Source organism: Notamacropus eugenii, chromosome 1, assembly GCF_028372415.1.
Source record: "Notamacropus eugenii isolate mMacEug1 chromosome 1, mMacEug1.pri_v2, whole genome shotgun sequence".
NCBI classification, from domain to species: domain Eukaryota; kingdom Metazoa; phylum Chordata; class Mammalia; order Diprotodontia; family Macropodidae; genus Notamacropus; species Notamacropus eugenii.
In genome coordinates, this window is record NC_092872.1 from 525,382,225 (window position 1) to 525,396,874 (window position 14,650).

The 14,650-nt window shown below is 41.3% G+C and overlaps 1 protein-coding gene across 1 annotated transcript; it reads left to right on the top strand.

Annotated features, from left to right (window-relative positions):
• Positions 1-55: 55 nt before the first annotated feature.
• CENPO (centromere protein O) lies at positions 56-13,601 on the top strand. The gene is made up of 7 exons (XM_072633876.1): positions 56-358; positions 768-856; positions 3,599-3,768; positions 6,389-6,503; positions 7,245-7,504; positions 11,633-11,804; positions 12,945-13,601. Exons 2-7 carry the CDS (start codon positions 835-837, stop codon positions 13,052-13,054), a joined length of 849 nt encoding a protein of 282 aa, XP_072489977.1. The 5' UTR covers positions 56-358; positions 768-834; the 3' UTR covers positions 13,055-13,601.
• Positions 13,602-14,650: the final 1,049 nt, after the last annotated feature.

A 14,650-nucleotide genomic window follows, 5' to 3' on the forward strand; every position in this document is an offset into this window, starting at 1 on the left:
CCGGGAAAAATGGGGCGGAGTCGACGTCCTGGGTGCCGCCATCTTGCTGTACGGTGTGTGCGCTAGGCACGCCGGGACGCATCGCGTCCGTTTTGAAGTTGCTGTAGGCGGGAAGACGGGTTCGTTAGATTCTGTGAGCGGAGTGCGGTAGAAAGTAGCTGGCGGGCTGGGAAACTATAGCCACTCGAGACCACCTCGGCGCTGCTACCTCGGCGGCGTCGGGGGAGAAAAAGGCGTGGGCGTGTGGGGTGGCGAAGGTCTAGCTTTACCGTCCGTCTTGTGACCGGTGCGAATCCCCGCCGATCACCCTTGCGAAGACCGGGCTAAAGTTTGTAATACTAGCATTCGGCGTTTGAAGGTTTGCTTTCTCTTTTTCTTTCATCGTGTTTTTTAAATGCTCACAGTAGCCTAGGGGTCGGATTATCCCAGTTTCGCCACTGGGGGATACCGAGGCCCAGAGAGATTACGTGATAAGCCCAGGGGTGGGACGCGGTCTCTGGCGCTTCAGACTTCCAGCCCAGCCCTCCGTCCCCTACCCCTCCTACACCCCCCGGGCCCCCAGGACTTTGGGCTCCAGAGTCTGGGCTGGCCCCGCCCCCTCACAACCCCTCGCCAGGTCACGGTGAGCGTGCAGTGCGTAGGTAGTGTTGTCGAGTTCTATGTAAATCTGAAAGTCCTTTTTAAATACCGGTATTGTGGTCATTTATACGAGCTGGGTGCCCGTCCGGACCTCAAGAAGAGATGTTGCTTTATTTTCCTTTGCCCAGCACGGACGTCGGGCCACATTCACCATCATCTACTCTAGGAGTCTTCAAAACCAGCCAGCCTGAGCCAATGGCAGCTTCCCAGAAACACGGTGAGTCTGGCGAGGTCCTTCATCCTCTCTGGTCTGGGCTTCGTGTGGTTACCTGCAGGATGGGAGAGCTGGAAAGGACGGTGGAGAGGACCTGGGCTAGAGGTGGGAGAACTGAGGCCCGCAGAAATCAGGGGATTCTGCCCAAGATCATAGAACCAGCATGGGTACAGATGGGGTCCTAAGCCCGAGTAAAGCCAAAGGATCCTTTCATCGCGTCCCACCGTAGTTAAGAATCCCTCACTGAAAGGACTGACTCAGGTGAAAGCTAACATTGTTTCAAAATTGTTTGGCTGATGTGTGATACATTCCCCTGATGTTTGCAGCAGGATGCTAATGGCCAAAAGCTCAAGCAGACATTGGAGAGGTCACAAAGGCTGACCAAAAGCTTTAAAAGCAGAAAAATTATTTCTCAGTGCTCCTTGATGCTTAAAAAAACCAAAATAGACGCTTGTAGCATGTTGTGCGTTTGTTATTGGCTGTCTTATTTCTGTCCAGTGCAGTTCTTTCCTGCTTTGTTGTTCCATGAGTATTTGTGGACAGTATAGGAAGGTTCTCTCTTGCTCCTGGTGAAATGTGCTCTTTATTGAAGATGTCTAGCTGATGAGATGTAGTTGTGGCTCCTGGTAAGTGGTATGCCTCAGCATTTTTGGAACTAGAGTTTTGCTTCCAGGACTTTACCTTCCCTAATAATCAAGTAATATATGGCTCCTTGACCCAGTTGGTTTCCTTTTTCTGTTAGTGGTTATAAATGTTGTTAAACTCCTTTGAACTACTACAGATATCTTAACTTAAGAGGCTTTGCAGATACACCTGTCATCTGGTACATGAGATGTTCCAGAAAAAAATAACAGTAATAATAATGCTTTATCTGAGTGGCTGGTAAATAAAAGTTTGGATTCAGTTTTTGTGCGTTTTCGCTTGGCCTTTGTTCTATCGTCTGCACCCCTAAATGAGGAGCAGCTTTGTGCACCTAATCACCAAGGAGCCTGGGTTAGAGAGTTTGAAGGAATAAATGGTGTTCCCATCAGCTGCACTGCTTTAATTATCGGTATGTAAATGAGTCCCAAATCTCCATATTCAGCCTGTCTTTGTGAGCTTAGCTTGCTTGACATCTTGACTTCCATGTTCCATGGGCATCTTAAACCTTTCCAAAACAAAACTCATTTTCTTTCCCCATAAACTTAGCCCTCTTCCTAATTTCTTTTTCCTTACTATTTCCACCATCCTTCCAGTCACCCAGATATTCCACTTAGGAATTATCCTCAACTCTTCTCTCACCAGTCTTCCCCATTTTCCCTCTCTATCCAGGCAGTTTCCAAATCCTATCAGTTCTTCTTCTACATGTCTTACATCCATCCTCTTTTCTGCTTGTGTTCCACAGTCATCCTAATTCAGTCCCTCATTACATATTACCTGGAATATGCAGTAACTTTATAATATTATTCTCCTTGTATCCAGCCTTTCCCCACCATAATCCATCCTCCACGTTGTAGCCACATAGATAGTTAGGTCTGACGAGGTAGCTGCAGTGGCTTCTTATTTTCTCTGGGCAAAATATAAACTTATCCACTTGGCATTTAAAGCCCTCCACCATTTGATTCCTGTCTATTTTCCAGGCTGATTCTTTATTACTCTTCATGCATCCAAAGTGGCCTACTTCCTGTCCTCTGTGAATGACATTCCATCACCTTCCTCTTTGCTTGGCCCTTTGGAGAGACTGTCTCCCTTCTCCCCTCCCCCATTCCTGAAATGCTTCCCCACCTCATTTTGTTGTTCTTGGATGCCTTCTTTTGATTTCCCCTTAAATTAGTGCTCCCCCCAAAAAAAAATGGTTTTATATACGTTTGTGTATTTACGTATCTAGCTATGTGTTTTCCTTCGTTAGAATGTAAGCTTCTTTCTGCCTCAGTAGCCCAAGCACCTAGTAAAGTGCTTTGCAACATTTGGCACTTAATACATGCTTTTTGAGTTGAATACATGTGGACCGCATTCATGGAAAAGTAATTCTCAGTGCATACTCTTTTGGCAAGGGAGTAGCAACATCTACAAAACTTGAAGGAGCATTGTAAAACTTCCCATAGAAATTGGGCATCACTTAGGCACTTTGAGATTAAAAGATAATTTTGGGAGTTTTCGCTAGGCAGTTGTAAGTAACTTGTCCAGGGTCACACAGTTAGTAAGCGTCAAGCGTCTCAGAAGGGAGGCGGTGTGTGTGTGTGTGTGTGTGTGTGTGTGTGTGTGTGTGTGTGTGTGTGTGTGTGTGTGTGTGTTACATTGCCCAATATTGATTTCCATTAAACATAGATCTTGAATTTACAGCTGGAAGGGACTTTGGAGGTCAACAAGTCCACCCCTCTCATTTTCCAAAGGAGGAAACTGAATCCTGGAAATGTTCTATGATTAGCTCAAGGTTACATACATGGGAAGTAGTAGAATTAGGATTTGAACCAAGATCCTCTGACAGATACCTTCTGTTGGGAGAAGGAGAAAAACCTTTAGGTATTTTTAAAAATTGAGAAGGCAACAAATCTAAAAATCACATTTTTTTAAAAGGAAAAGTATTTTTTGAAAATAATAGCTTAATTTTTTGACATAATCCTTTCACATCTCTTAGGTGTATTGTTATTTGGTAACACTGATGTTATTGGGCTGGGGAAACCAGGCATTCTGGTGGTCAGTAAAATATTTTCCCCATACTTTCCCTCTAGTTTTTGTTTCCTCTGAAAGTCTTTTCACTCACAGGTGTTTTATATCAGCTGGAAAGACTGGAGGCTCATGATCAGAGATCAGCCAGACAACAAGGCGGGCACCAGGGACAGCAAGGTGAGGAAACCAAGTTGGAAGCAAAGATCCTCAAGCTGAGAAAACTCCGGGATGAACTGAGGACTAAAGTGAAGCTACATGAAGCTCGTGTGAGTAGAGTTTAACCCTTAATAGTTACTCTTGGGAGAAGAAAGTTAGAAAACAAGAAGGCAGCTGTGCTTAGTAGTTAGGGCCAGATTTGGAATCAGGAACTTATGTTCATCCTGCTTCTGACACCTGATTGTTGTGACCCTGAGCAAGTTACTGAGCCTCACAGTGCCCAGGACTGTGTTGTTGCAGAGCATTGGCCAACCAGCATCAAATGAATGTTACTTTATCAGGAAAATGATATCACAGGTGCAGATTCCTCCCCCCAAAAAATATTCAGGGTGCCAGTTGTGATATTGAAGCTTTAATATCATTTGCAGCTCTGGATCTTGAGTCTTTTAGAATAGACTTTATATTTTATACTGTAATAAAAAACTAAGGAATTATTTTGTGAAAGTGATGCCTTTTTCATATGTATAAAAGCAAGCTCATGAAATTTGTTTTTATCTACTCAAAAACTAGATTCCTGATAATTCTGAAGCATACCCATGCAGTTTTATAAGTATGCCTGACATTTGTTAAGCATTTATTGACAAGTTCTCCACAAAAGCTGTTTTAACTTTGTGATCAAAGGCACCCAAACTCTTTACAGGTGAATGAAGTTTTTCAGGCCATCCCCAGTGCCTGGGATTTATTGATTCCTCATCTCTATATTTCTACATCCCTTTTTTTCCTTCAACTTTCAGCTATTCCTTGAAGCTTTCTCTGATTTTAATTTATTTTTCCTTGTCTTCCCACCCTGTTTTCTCTTCCATCTTCAGATTTTTGTGGAGCAGTTTGCTGGTTCTTTCCTATATACCATAATTCCTGCCCTAGCAACCAGTCAGTCAGTAAACATTTAAGTGCCACATACTAAGCTAAGTACAAAAAGAGGCAAAAGATAGTTCCTGCCCTCATGGAGTTTACCATGTAATGGGGGAGACAACAGGCAAATACATATGTGTAAACAAGTAATTTATAGAATAAATAGGAAATGATTAGAAGAGGGAAATCCCAGGAATTAAGAGGAGAAGGGAAAGCCTTGCTACAGACAGTGAGATTTTAGTTGGAACTTAAAGAAATCCAGGAAGATCAGTAGTTGGAGCAGAAGAGGGACAGTATTACAGACATCGGGAGCAGCCAGAGAATATGCTCTGAGCTCAAAGATAGTGTCTTTTTTGTGGAACAGTCAGGAGGACAGTGTCACTGGATCCATAGTACTTGTTGGGGAGTTAGGTATTAGGAGATTGAAGATGTAGGATAGGGATAGGTTATGATGGGGCCATCAGAGCATTTTGTATTTGATCCCGCAGGAGGGAGCCGCTGGAGTTTATGGGAACTGGACGGTGACATGATCTGACCTGCGAAATAGGAAAATCATTTTGGTGGCTGAATGGAAGACAGATTGGAGTAGGGAGAGGCTTGAGACCCACCAGCGGGCTATTGCAATAATCCAGGCCTGATATGATAAGGGTCTGTACTGCAGCGGTGGCAGTGGCAGAGAGGAGAGAAAGGGGCATATTGGAGATATCTTTCAAAGGTGAAATCTGCAGTTCTTGGAAACAGCTTGGACGGGGATGAGAGTGGGAGGTGAGAGTGAGGAGTACAGAATGCCACCTTGGTCATGAGCCTGGGGGACTGGGAAGATAGAGTTGCCCTCTACAGTAGTTCCCTGCAGTAGTAGGGAAAGTTGAAGCAGGGGAGAGGTTAAGGGGAAAGATAATGAGTTTGATTTTGGACATGTTGAATTTAAGCTGTCTGCTGGACATCCAGTTGGAGATGTCTGAAAGGCAACTGGAGAGGCAACACTGGAGGTCAGCAGAGAGGTTAGAGCAGGGTAGGTAGATTTGGGAATCGTCATCATGAAGATGGTTAATTAAATCCATGGGAGCTGTTGAGGTCACCCAATGAGGCAGTATAGAGGGAGAAGAGAAGAGGGCGCAGGACAGAACCCTGAGGAGCACAGAGGGTGTGATCCGGATGCAGGGGGATCCAACAAATGAGACTGAGATTTAGCAATAGCTGGGAGACTGGACTTAGAGGCAGCAGAGGCCTGGGTTTGTATCCTACCTCTAACCCCTGATAGTTGTGTGATTGTGGGCAACTCATTTAACTTCTCAGCCTCACTTTCCTCATTTTTAAAAGAGGGATAAGGAATGTATTACCTAACTCACAGGGATATCATGAGGATCAAATGAGTTCATATGTAAGGTATTTTGCAAACCATAAAGTACTATAAAATAAAGGTTATTTTATAAAAATAAATTAATAATAAATTAATAATAATAAATTAATAATAAAATAATAATAATAAATAAAAATTTAAAAAATTTTATAAAAAAATAAAATTTATTCCCACCTTGTATTTCACTTACCTGTTTACATGTTATCCTTCACCACCCCCACAGAATGTAAGCTTCATGAAGCCATAGAGTGGCGTGTTTTTGTTATCTTTGTATCTCCAGTGCTTTGTGCATAGTAGGCACTAAACTATCAATTGAGTTGTCTTTTTAACATGATTCTAAACTTCTGGAAGGCAAGGACTGTATGTTTTCTGTATCCCCTTTAACTTCCACCACTGTGCCTAGCACATAATAGGCACTGTGCAGAGTTGTTGAATGAATACGCTCATCTATTTTGCAGGCCAGAATACCCATCGCTAACCTAGAACCCTACGAATCATTGAAGAACAGTGAGGAAAATCTGGAAATGAAGTTGGAAAAAGCTAAAGCTTTCTTTCAGGCATTCCATTTAACAGGTATTAATTGGCCCACCTACCCCAATCCTGGCACATACCCTCCCTGTCTGTGATCAGTGACTTTGGACAAGTCATTTCACCTGGGTGGACTTCTTTTTCATCATCCTTAAAAATCAGAATAGATAAAGATAGCTGGGGCTGAGAGGAAGACAGGGTTTAGATGAGTTTTCTTATAAAGTCCTTTCTAGCTGTAATATTTCTGTGATTGTACTGTTAACAATCCTGGATGCATTTATCAGCATTTGAGTGCCTCCTGTGTGCCTGCAACTAGTGGGGGACATCTGTGGATAGCTCCATCACTCCTGATGGTTAGGTTCCCCATCAAAATATATTAGCCCCTTGGTTCCTTTAATCATTCAGTTTATTCATGATATACCCAACCCTGCTTTAATTTTGACTTAGTATATTATATTGACTAAGTTTTTTTCTCCAGGTTTCAGTTTATTCTATAACATGAACATTCTGTCTCTTTTCTGTGTCACAAGGAGGGCATAGAAAAATTCATGTGGCATGCATGTATGGGGAGTCTTTTATACTCCTCAGGGGCAGAAAGGTTACAAGTATTCCTATTTTCACATTGACTTTGATCCATAGGAACTGTCACATAGATGGGTTATTTCTCCTCTGTGGTCTTCTCTTGGTTTTGACTGCTTATTCGGGTACATTTGAAACAGAATCAAAAAGAGAGGAGTAAGAACCCATAGCATCTACTAAGAGGTCTCATCTCATCTTTCTTCCCAGGGCTCAGTGGCAAAGTGACCACGAAAGGGGTCTGTATCTGCTTCAACACTGCTTTTGAGGGAAACATCTTGGATTCCTATTATGTAGATGTTATCATCAAGAAACCACTTACAATACATCGCCATTCAGTTCCAGTCTTCATCCCCCTGGAACAGATTGCTGCAAAGTATCTGGAGACTAATTTTCAGCATTTCATGTATAGTCTCAGTGAACACCTAAATGCATACTCTGGAAGAAAATACCAGGCAGATCAACTTCAGGTATGTGTTTCTGGGAGCCAAAGTTGTATATAACCTGTTTTGTGAGTACAGGAGAACCATAATTAGAAAATGAGATCTCTGTATTTCCTGTATTATTAGTAGGTCTCAGTTTGCTTAAGGAAATGGGCCAATCTGACTCTGCTTTTATCTCCTTTGGGGCTTATTAAGGGAGTTGGGTTGTCAGAAGTCACACTTGATTTTTCTTTGTGGTTTTTAAGGTGACCTTGAATTCCGCAAAGCCAGAAGAAAAACTCATTTTATTTTCTCTGTCACAGACAATAAAAAAAATCATTACTAGGGAGTAGATACCTAAGATAAGTACAGGGATGGTAAGAGGGTTCTCCCATTGATGAGTCAAGTCACCAGATCCAGACAGACTTCCATCCCAAGTACCAAAAGAACTGGCAGTTATGACTGCTGAACACCTGTCAGTGATCTTCAAAAAACAAAACAAAACAAAACATGGACAGTAAGAGAAAGGGCAGCTGTTAGGATTCTCTGAAGAAGGGGAAGACAATAGAGTCTACAAGCTATAGGCCTGTCAGCTTGGCTTTGCTTCTGGCAAAACTCTACAGAGTTTTATGAAAGGAATGATTAGTGAATATCAGGAAAAAGAAGCAGAAATTGAAGAGAACCAGAATGACTTTACCAAGAAGAGGTACTGCCAGACAAATCTAATTCTCTTTTTTTGACAAGGCTACTAAAACTTGTAGAGCAGAACTGTGTAGATGCAGTTTACCAAGGTTTCAGGAAAGCATTTGATGAAGTCCTCGATGATATTGATGTAAATGAACAGAGGAGAGGTGTGGACCAAACATGGGCCTGGAGTCAGGAAGACCTGAGTTCAGATCTAGCCTCAGACCCCAACTAGCTATATGACCTAGAGCAGGTCACTTCACTTCTGTTTGTTTGCCTGTTTTCTCAACTGTAAAATGAGAATAGTAACAGTACCAGCACTTCACAGGGTTGTTGTAGGGATTAAATAACATAATAGTTATGAAGTACTTAGGATGGTGCCTAGCACTTTATGAATGCATATTCCCTTCCCTCCTGTCCCTCATCTTTCCAAACAGTAGTACACCTAGATAGATCTGGAATTAGTTGAATGGCTAGAACCACAGAATAGTCATGAATGGTTCTGTGTCATATTGGAAGGAGATCTCTGGTAGTTTTCCCTAGAGAGGGAGCCATAATTGTCCCTGTACTTCTGTTAGCATTTTTATTAATGACTTGGATAAAGTAATTTTAGGGAGGAGAGGGGATACTTACTAGATTTGCCGATGACACAAAACAAGGTGGAAGAGTTAGATGTTGGGGTTAGGATCCAAAAAGATCACAATAGGTTAAAGAAACATTAGGCTGACTCAATATGAAGGTCAATAAGGATAAATGGAAAGTCTGGAGTTGAAAAAACAGACTTCACAAGTACAAAATGGAGGAGTCATTTTTCTGTGAAAAAAATCTGGGAGTTTACTTAAATGCAAGCTAAGTGTGTCAACAGAAAAGTGGGGGCCAAATCAGCTAATGCATTATTGGACTAAATTAAGAGAGGCCTGGCTTCCAAGAATTAGGAAGTAATAGCTCTATTGTGTTCTGTGCTGATCAAACCAACCTTTTGTAGGATTCTCTTCTGTGTATGGTAGTTTAACAAGGATATCGATAAATTAAAAGGCAACCAAAATGGTGAAGGACCTTGAGTCCGTGTCAGATGAGAATCAGTGGAAAGAATAAGGAATGTTTAACCATGAGAAAAGAAAAGTCAGGGAAGTACAGGATCTTAGATTTAGAAGTCATCAAATCCAACCTTTTTATTTTATAGATGAGGAAACTGAGCCCCATTGAGGACTTGCCCAGGGGACAACACAGCTACTATAGCTCCAAGGAAAACACATTGTGCCTCCTTTGTGGTTTGGTATGGGGATTTTGAGAGTGCTGCAGCCAAATATTGCTCACCCTGTGGGCCACCTGGCTAGTACAGTGGCAGACATACAGCCTATCATGGGATCAGGTGAAAGGCAGAACAAAAATCATTACATTTATTAAAGCCTTTCCAACCTGTTTGCTCCCTGATGTCACCTTGGCTTTCACATTCTCATTAAGCTGTGATTTTACAAAATCTTAGGGATCAAAGGGATCTCAGAAACTAACTAGCTCAGCCCATAACTGAATGAAAACATTTTCTACAATATAACATCCTCAAGGAGTAGTCATCCAGTTTTTGCTGGAGGGTTTCTAGTAAAGCAGCCTCTCGGCAAATTCCACTGCCTCTGTAGTGAGTTACAAGGGGCAAAGTAAAATAATTCAACTTATTAATTTTTTCTACTTTAAACTTAATTTGCAACATGTCCCTTTGGCTTCAATAACTTGTTTTACTGATTTGGCTTTCAGTTCGCAAGACTTTAATATCTAATCCTAAATATACCTTTGGTGATTGAATCGTTTGTCTAGATCTAGCCTTGATTATTGCCTCTAGGTGTTCAGTGGGATTTAAATCAAGTGAGATCCCAGGCCACTGAAGCATATTTATCTTATCTCTTAGTAAATTCCTAGCCTTTCAGGGTGTATGGCATGGTATGGTGTAAATCCATGATGCAATATTCCATCTTCATTTGGAAATTTCTGTAATTCTGGAACAGTTCTGCCCAGTATATCAAAGCATTTATCAGAATTCAGCATTCCCTCAGTAGAGCTAAGACTTCTGGAAGAAAAAAAATCCCCCAAAAATTCTTTTGGTGGACATTTTACAATCCAGAGATTCCCAGATAGGTTCATTTGTACTTGACAGTAGTTTTTGTGCAGCCTTAAATGAAAAAGTGAATTGCATCATTAAATATTACCTTTTTCCCATCTTTAGGATGCTAGTCTTCATATTGTCATACCCATAAGTAGTGTTTTATATTCTTAACAATCACTTAAAAGCATTTTGGGTTCGTTTGTTTTTTTTTTTTTTAAACTGGTATTCTTGATGTTCTTCCAACTTTAAGAAGCTTACATCACATTGTAGAAGAATCTAACTACAGCTCAGAAGGTCTATCTTTATGATAATTAATTTGGATGTTTTGAAGCAATAATTTCCATTCTTAACATTGTTTTTCATTTTCAATAACACTTTCCTTTGTTCTTCAGTGCAGCTAATGCTTTTCCATTCTGGACTTTTGAATTATCCTTGAACCACTTGACTTCATCATACCAAGAGTCTTTACAATATCTCTAATAGTAACTGAAGTATGCTCTTTAGGAGCTACAGTTTTCTGCACATTTCCTTGGAGAGGAATATCTATTCTTAGAACTACAGAATTGACAATACAAGAAACACATAATACAAAATCCATTACTCAACTTACAGAGAATAACTAAAGGTAGGGAAATCAGCTCAATCTAGTTTCAGCTGGTCAGGGTCAAATGTTCTGAGTCAGACTAGTGTCAGTAGAAACATACATGCATGATCCTTGTCAAAAAAAAAAAAAAAAGATAGCCATATTGAAATTACAGCTTGTCCCTAGTAATTTGGATACCACTATAATGTCTGCCTCGATGAAATTGTAGATCCTTGTAGTCTTAAGCCTGATCTTTTTCTCTTGCTTGGTCCAGAGAATCACCTTTCTTTTCCCACTGAAGATAGCTAGATTTCATGTTGGCACAGGGTTACTATGTCAGGGGTAGACTCAAAGTATTCTTAAACCTTTACCGTTGAACTTTCCCATTCTTCACCTTGCCTGTACACAGAAATGTAGAGCAAGATCTTTTTACTTTTGAGAAGGAAAATCATAATACTTATTTTCTTTTGTCACTTAGTTTAAAAGTGATTAGGCTTTCTTCCATTGTGTTCTGTGTTTCTAGGACTGGAAAATTAGGATTACATCAAGAGGTAGACAGAGAATGAGCTGATAATGTAGAATAGGTGAATCCCATTAATGAAGTGTTTCCCAAGGTGTTTTTGGATTGCGACATCTTTTTTAATTCACTGTTCAGTGTCTGGCCATCCCTCTCTTCATAGAACATGAGTGAGTTTATAAAGACACTGATATGTTCAAGTGTTTGTACTTTCAAAACATCCTGGGTTATTCCAACAACGATAATAATCCTGGTGTTCTTCGGTGTGTTTGTTTTAAACCCTGCTGCCTTTAGTGTGGCTTTTCAGCTTTCCTAGCCAGGCCCTTGCAGAGAAACCCACTGTGCACTTTGCTGTCGTTCACATACACCATGGACCCCAGTGAAGAATCCTTCCCTTTTTGTGCCAGGCTTGTGTACGAGGACCTCACGACCACTCTTCCCACCAGTGTCACAATTACGTACCAAGGTAAGAGGAAGGACCCTGTGTCTTAGCAGAGAGAAAGTTTGTGCTGTAATCATATTTCGCATAATTTGGTCAAGTTAAACACAACAGAGGTATAAGGGTATAAACCAGACTTTTGGAAACTAGTTTCCTATGGGCACAAATGACTCTAGGGCTGTATAGGAACTGAGATTTTCATCAACTTTGATTTTTTTCCTCCTCTTCCTGAAGGGAAGGCATAGCTCTTATGTTTTTCTTCTCTCTTCCCTACCCGAATTTCGTCTGTGCACTTGTCCTTCCTTGTCTGATAAACCAAGACAATCATGATAAAGTGTGTGGTCGTTTAAAACCTAGGATGTTTTTGTGGAATAGAACCACCAGCTTCCCTGGCCTTGAGCTAGGTTATCTGGTCCAACCTCCACATACAGATGAGGACACTGAGCCTCGGGGTGAGATACATCAGTAACTGGCATCAGGTGGGATTTGAACCCAGGTCACCTGACTCCAGCATCAATATTTTTTTCACTATACTGCACTGCTTCCATATCATTAAGAAGCAAAGCAGACACTGGAAGGGCTCTTCCCTGCTGGCCCTGTGGGCAAGGACAGCTGTGTGCTTGTATGCACCATAGCTGCGCAACACAGTGTAAGCAGTCACAAGGACAGTAATAGGGCACAGCACCAGACCTGAGGTTTCTTTGGTTTAAGGAGTCCCTAGGGGTGGGAAACTCCCCCATCCAGTACCAGTTGTACCTCTTCATAACTTAGAGTCTTAGAGAGTTGCCAAGAGGGCACTGAGAAGTTTAGTGCCTTGTTCAAAGGTCACATAGTCCATATATGTCAGAGGTGAGACTTAAACCCAGGTCCCATCCTCCCCCAACCCCCCACCCCCAATAAGGAAGAAGAAACAAGGAACAAGATAAAACCTGAGGCTGAAATTCCAAATCTTTTACAAAGCTTAGATTTGAGTGCACTAAGTCCCTACCTGTGATTACCTTATCTTAAGTGAATGTCCTTGAGAGAGCTGCTGGAGCTGTCAACATTTGTACTTTTTCCCATGCCTAAGAATGACCATGGTAAGGAAGCCATGTCTGTACTTTGTACCTCAGGAAGAGTCCTTGTTTGTACCAAACCAGACCGATGATTGGAATGTTTCCTCTTTAGGGACAGCAGCAACGCCTGCCTCCTGGGAGGACCAGCGAGCAGTCCATGAGACTTTATTCTACAAAAATGCCCTTCATAAGGTGTTTGAGTCATTTTTGAAAGTAAAATAGAACTTTGATTGTGTACCCAGTATACCCAGAAGCAGATGAATTTGTTCCCTGGAAACACATGAAGAATGAGCTGAAGCACAATATTACACACAGCCCTTTGGAACTGACCCCTATTTGATGGACTCTGGCTCAAACTCCACCCTTTTCCCCAGCCCAGATGTTCCTGTGCTCACCTCTTCTTGTGGCATATAGGGGACAGGTCTGTGAGCCTTATAGATGTTGGCCTTTGAAGTTAAGCTGCAGTGACTGGTCAGTGCTTGGACAATTACTATCCTTTTGCATGAAATGGTTTGCTGAATGCTTTTGGGACCTGATAATATTTACTTTATAACAACAAATGAAACAAGGCTTTGAGGAGTATTCTGGTGAAGAGAGAGAAGATGGCAAAATTTCATTGAACCAAGGACTGCTGCCAGTAACTCACAGAAGCTTTGATTGACAGTATCTCATTTTCTTATGAAGATGAACAAAATGACTTTTGAAAATGAGATGAAAAAAGTACATGTGTATATTAGTCCATAATATAAACCAATGTAGCCTAAGCTAATGTATTGTTTTGGTTGTGTTCAATTAGAGATGATTATATGAAATAAGTAGATCAAATACTAGCACTCAGTTCATCTGTGAGAAACCCAAGTGGTAAAGAGTAACTAGGGTCTGTTCTAACTCAGTTATACTCTCTGATGCTTCAGCCATCTTTACCCTTCTGTCCATGAACTTGAATCCTTCTCTGAGTCCTTACTTCCCCAAGAAAACCTGCCTCTCCTTACCTTTACAAAAAGGACTAGTACTCCATATCCACAGGCATAGATTTTCATTGTGACAGCCTGGTGGGACTGGACCCCACTATTTCAGTTCTCCCACCCTAACCCAGCAATCACAGACACAAGCAGCACCTGCCTTCATTAATGAAAGATAATGACACATGTGAGCTCACCTACAAGTGGCAATGTTAGATTCTAAAGAAGTGAATGCAGACTTCTCCAGTCTGGCTTCAAGACCTTCAGTCCTAGAATTTACATCAACAATGTATTAGTCACTGAAATTATTAGCAAATAATAGCCCCTGATTCTTCCTTACAGAACCTGACTTGGGAATTAATGAAAGCATTTGTTATGTTGGATTATTCTTTGGATATAAAATGTGTTTAGAACTTCATGAGCAGAGCCCTACAACACTCATAGCCTCCTGACATAGCTCTGTGTTTGAATTGTATTTGCCTTAGCAATTTTAGACTCAGACTCTCTGGTCTGTCTCGCCCAGATCTCATGGCTCCTAGTATTGAGTTCTTTCTACTGCATGTGAATTCTGGAATGTTGGACACATACCTGGGTACAGAAGTACTCCCTAGAGTCTGATTAAGAGTTTTAGATTATCTGTGTTACAGGCAGTCGAAGCTCAGTGTGGATAACTAGGAACTGATTATAAGATATGTACTTCCTTAAAGGTTGTCACATCTGGTTATGTGTTAATTGTTGGTAAATGAGGGAAAGAAAAATATTAAGAGGTATGACCATTCTTTGGGCTTTCCTTGCCCAAATACTAATACTGCAGAAGACTGGAGAATACTGCAGAAGATCCCACCTTTTTCCAGGA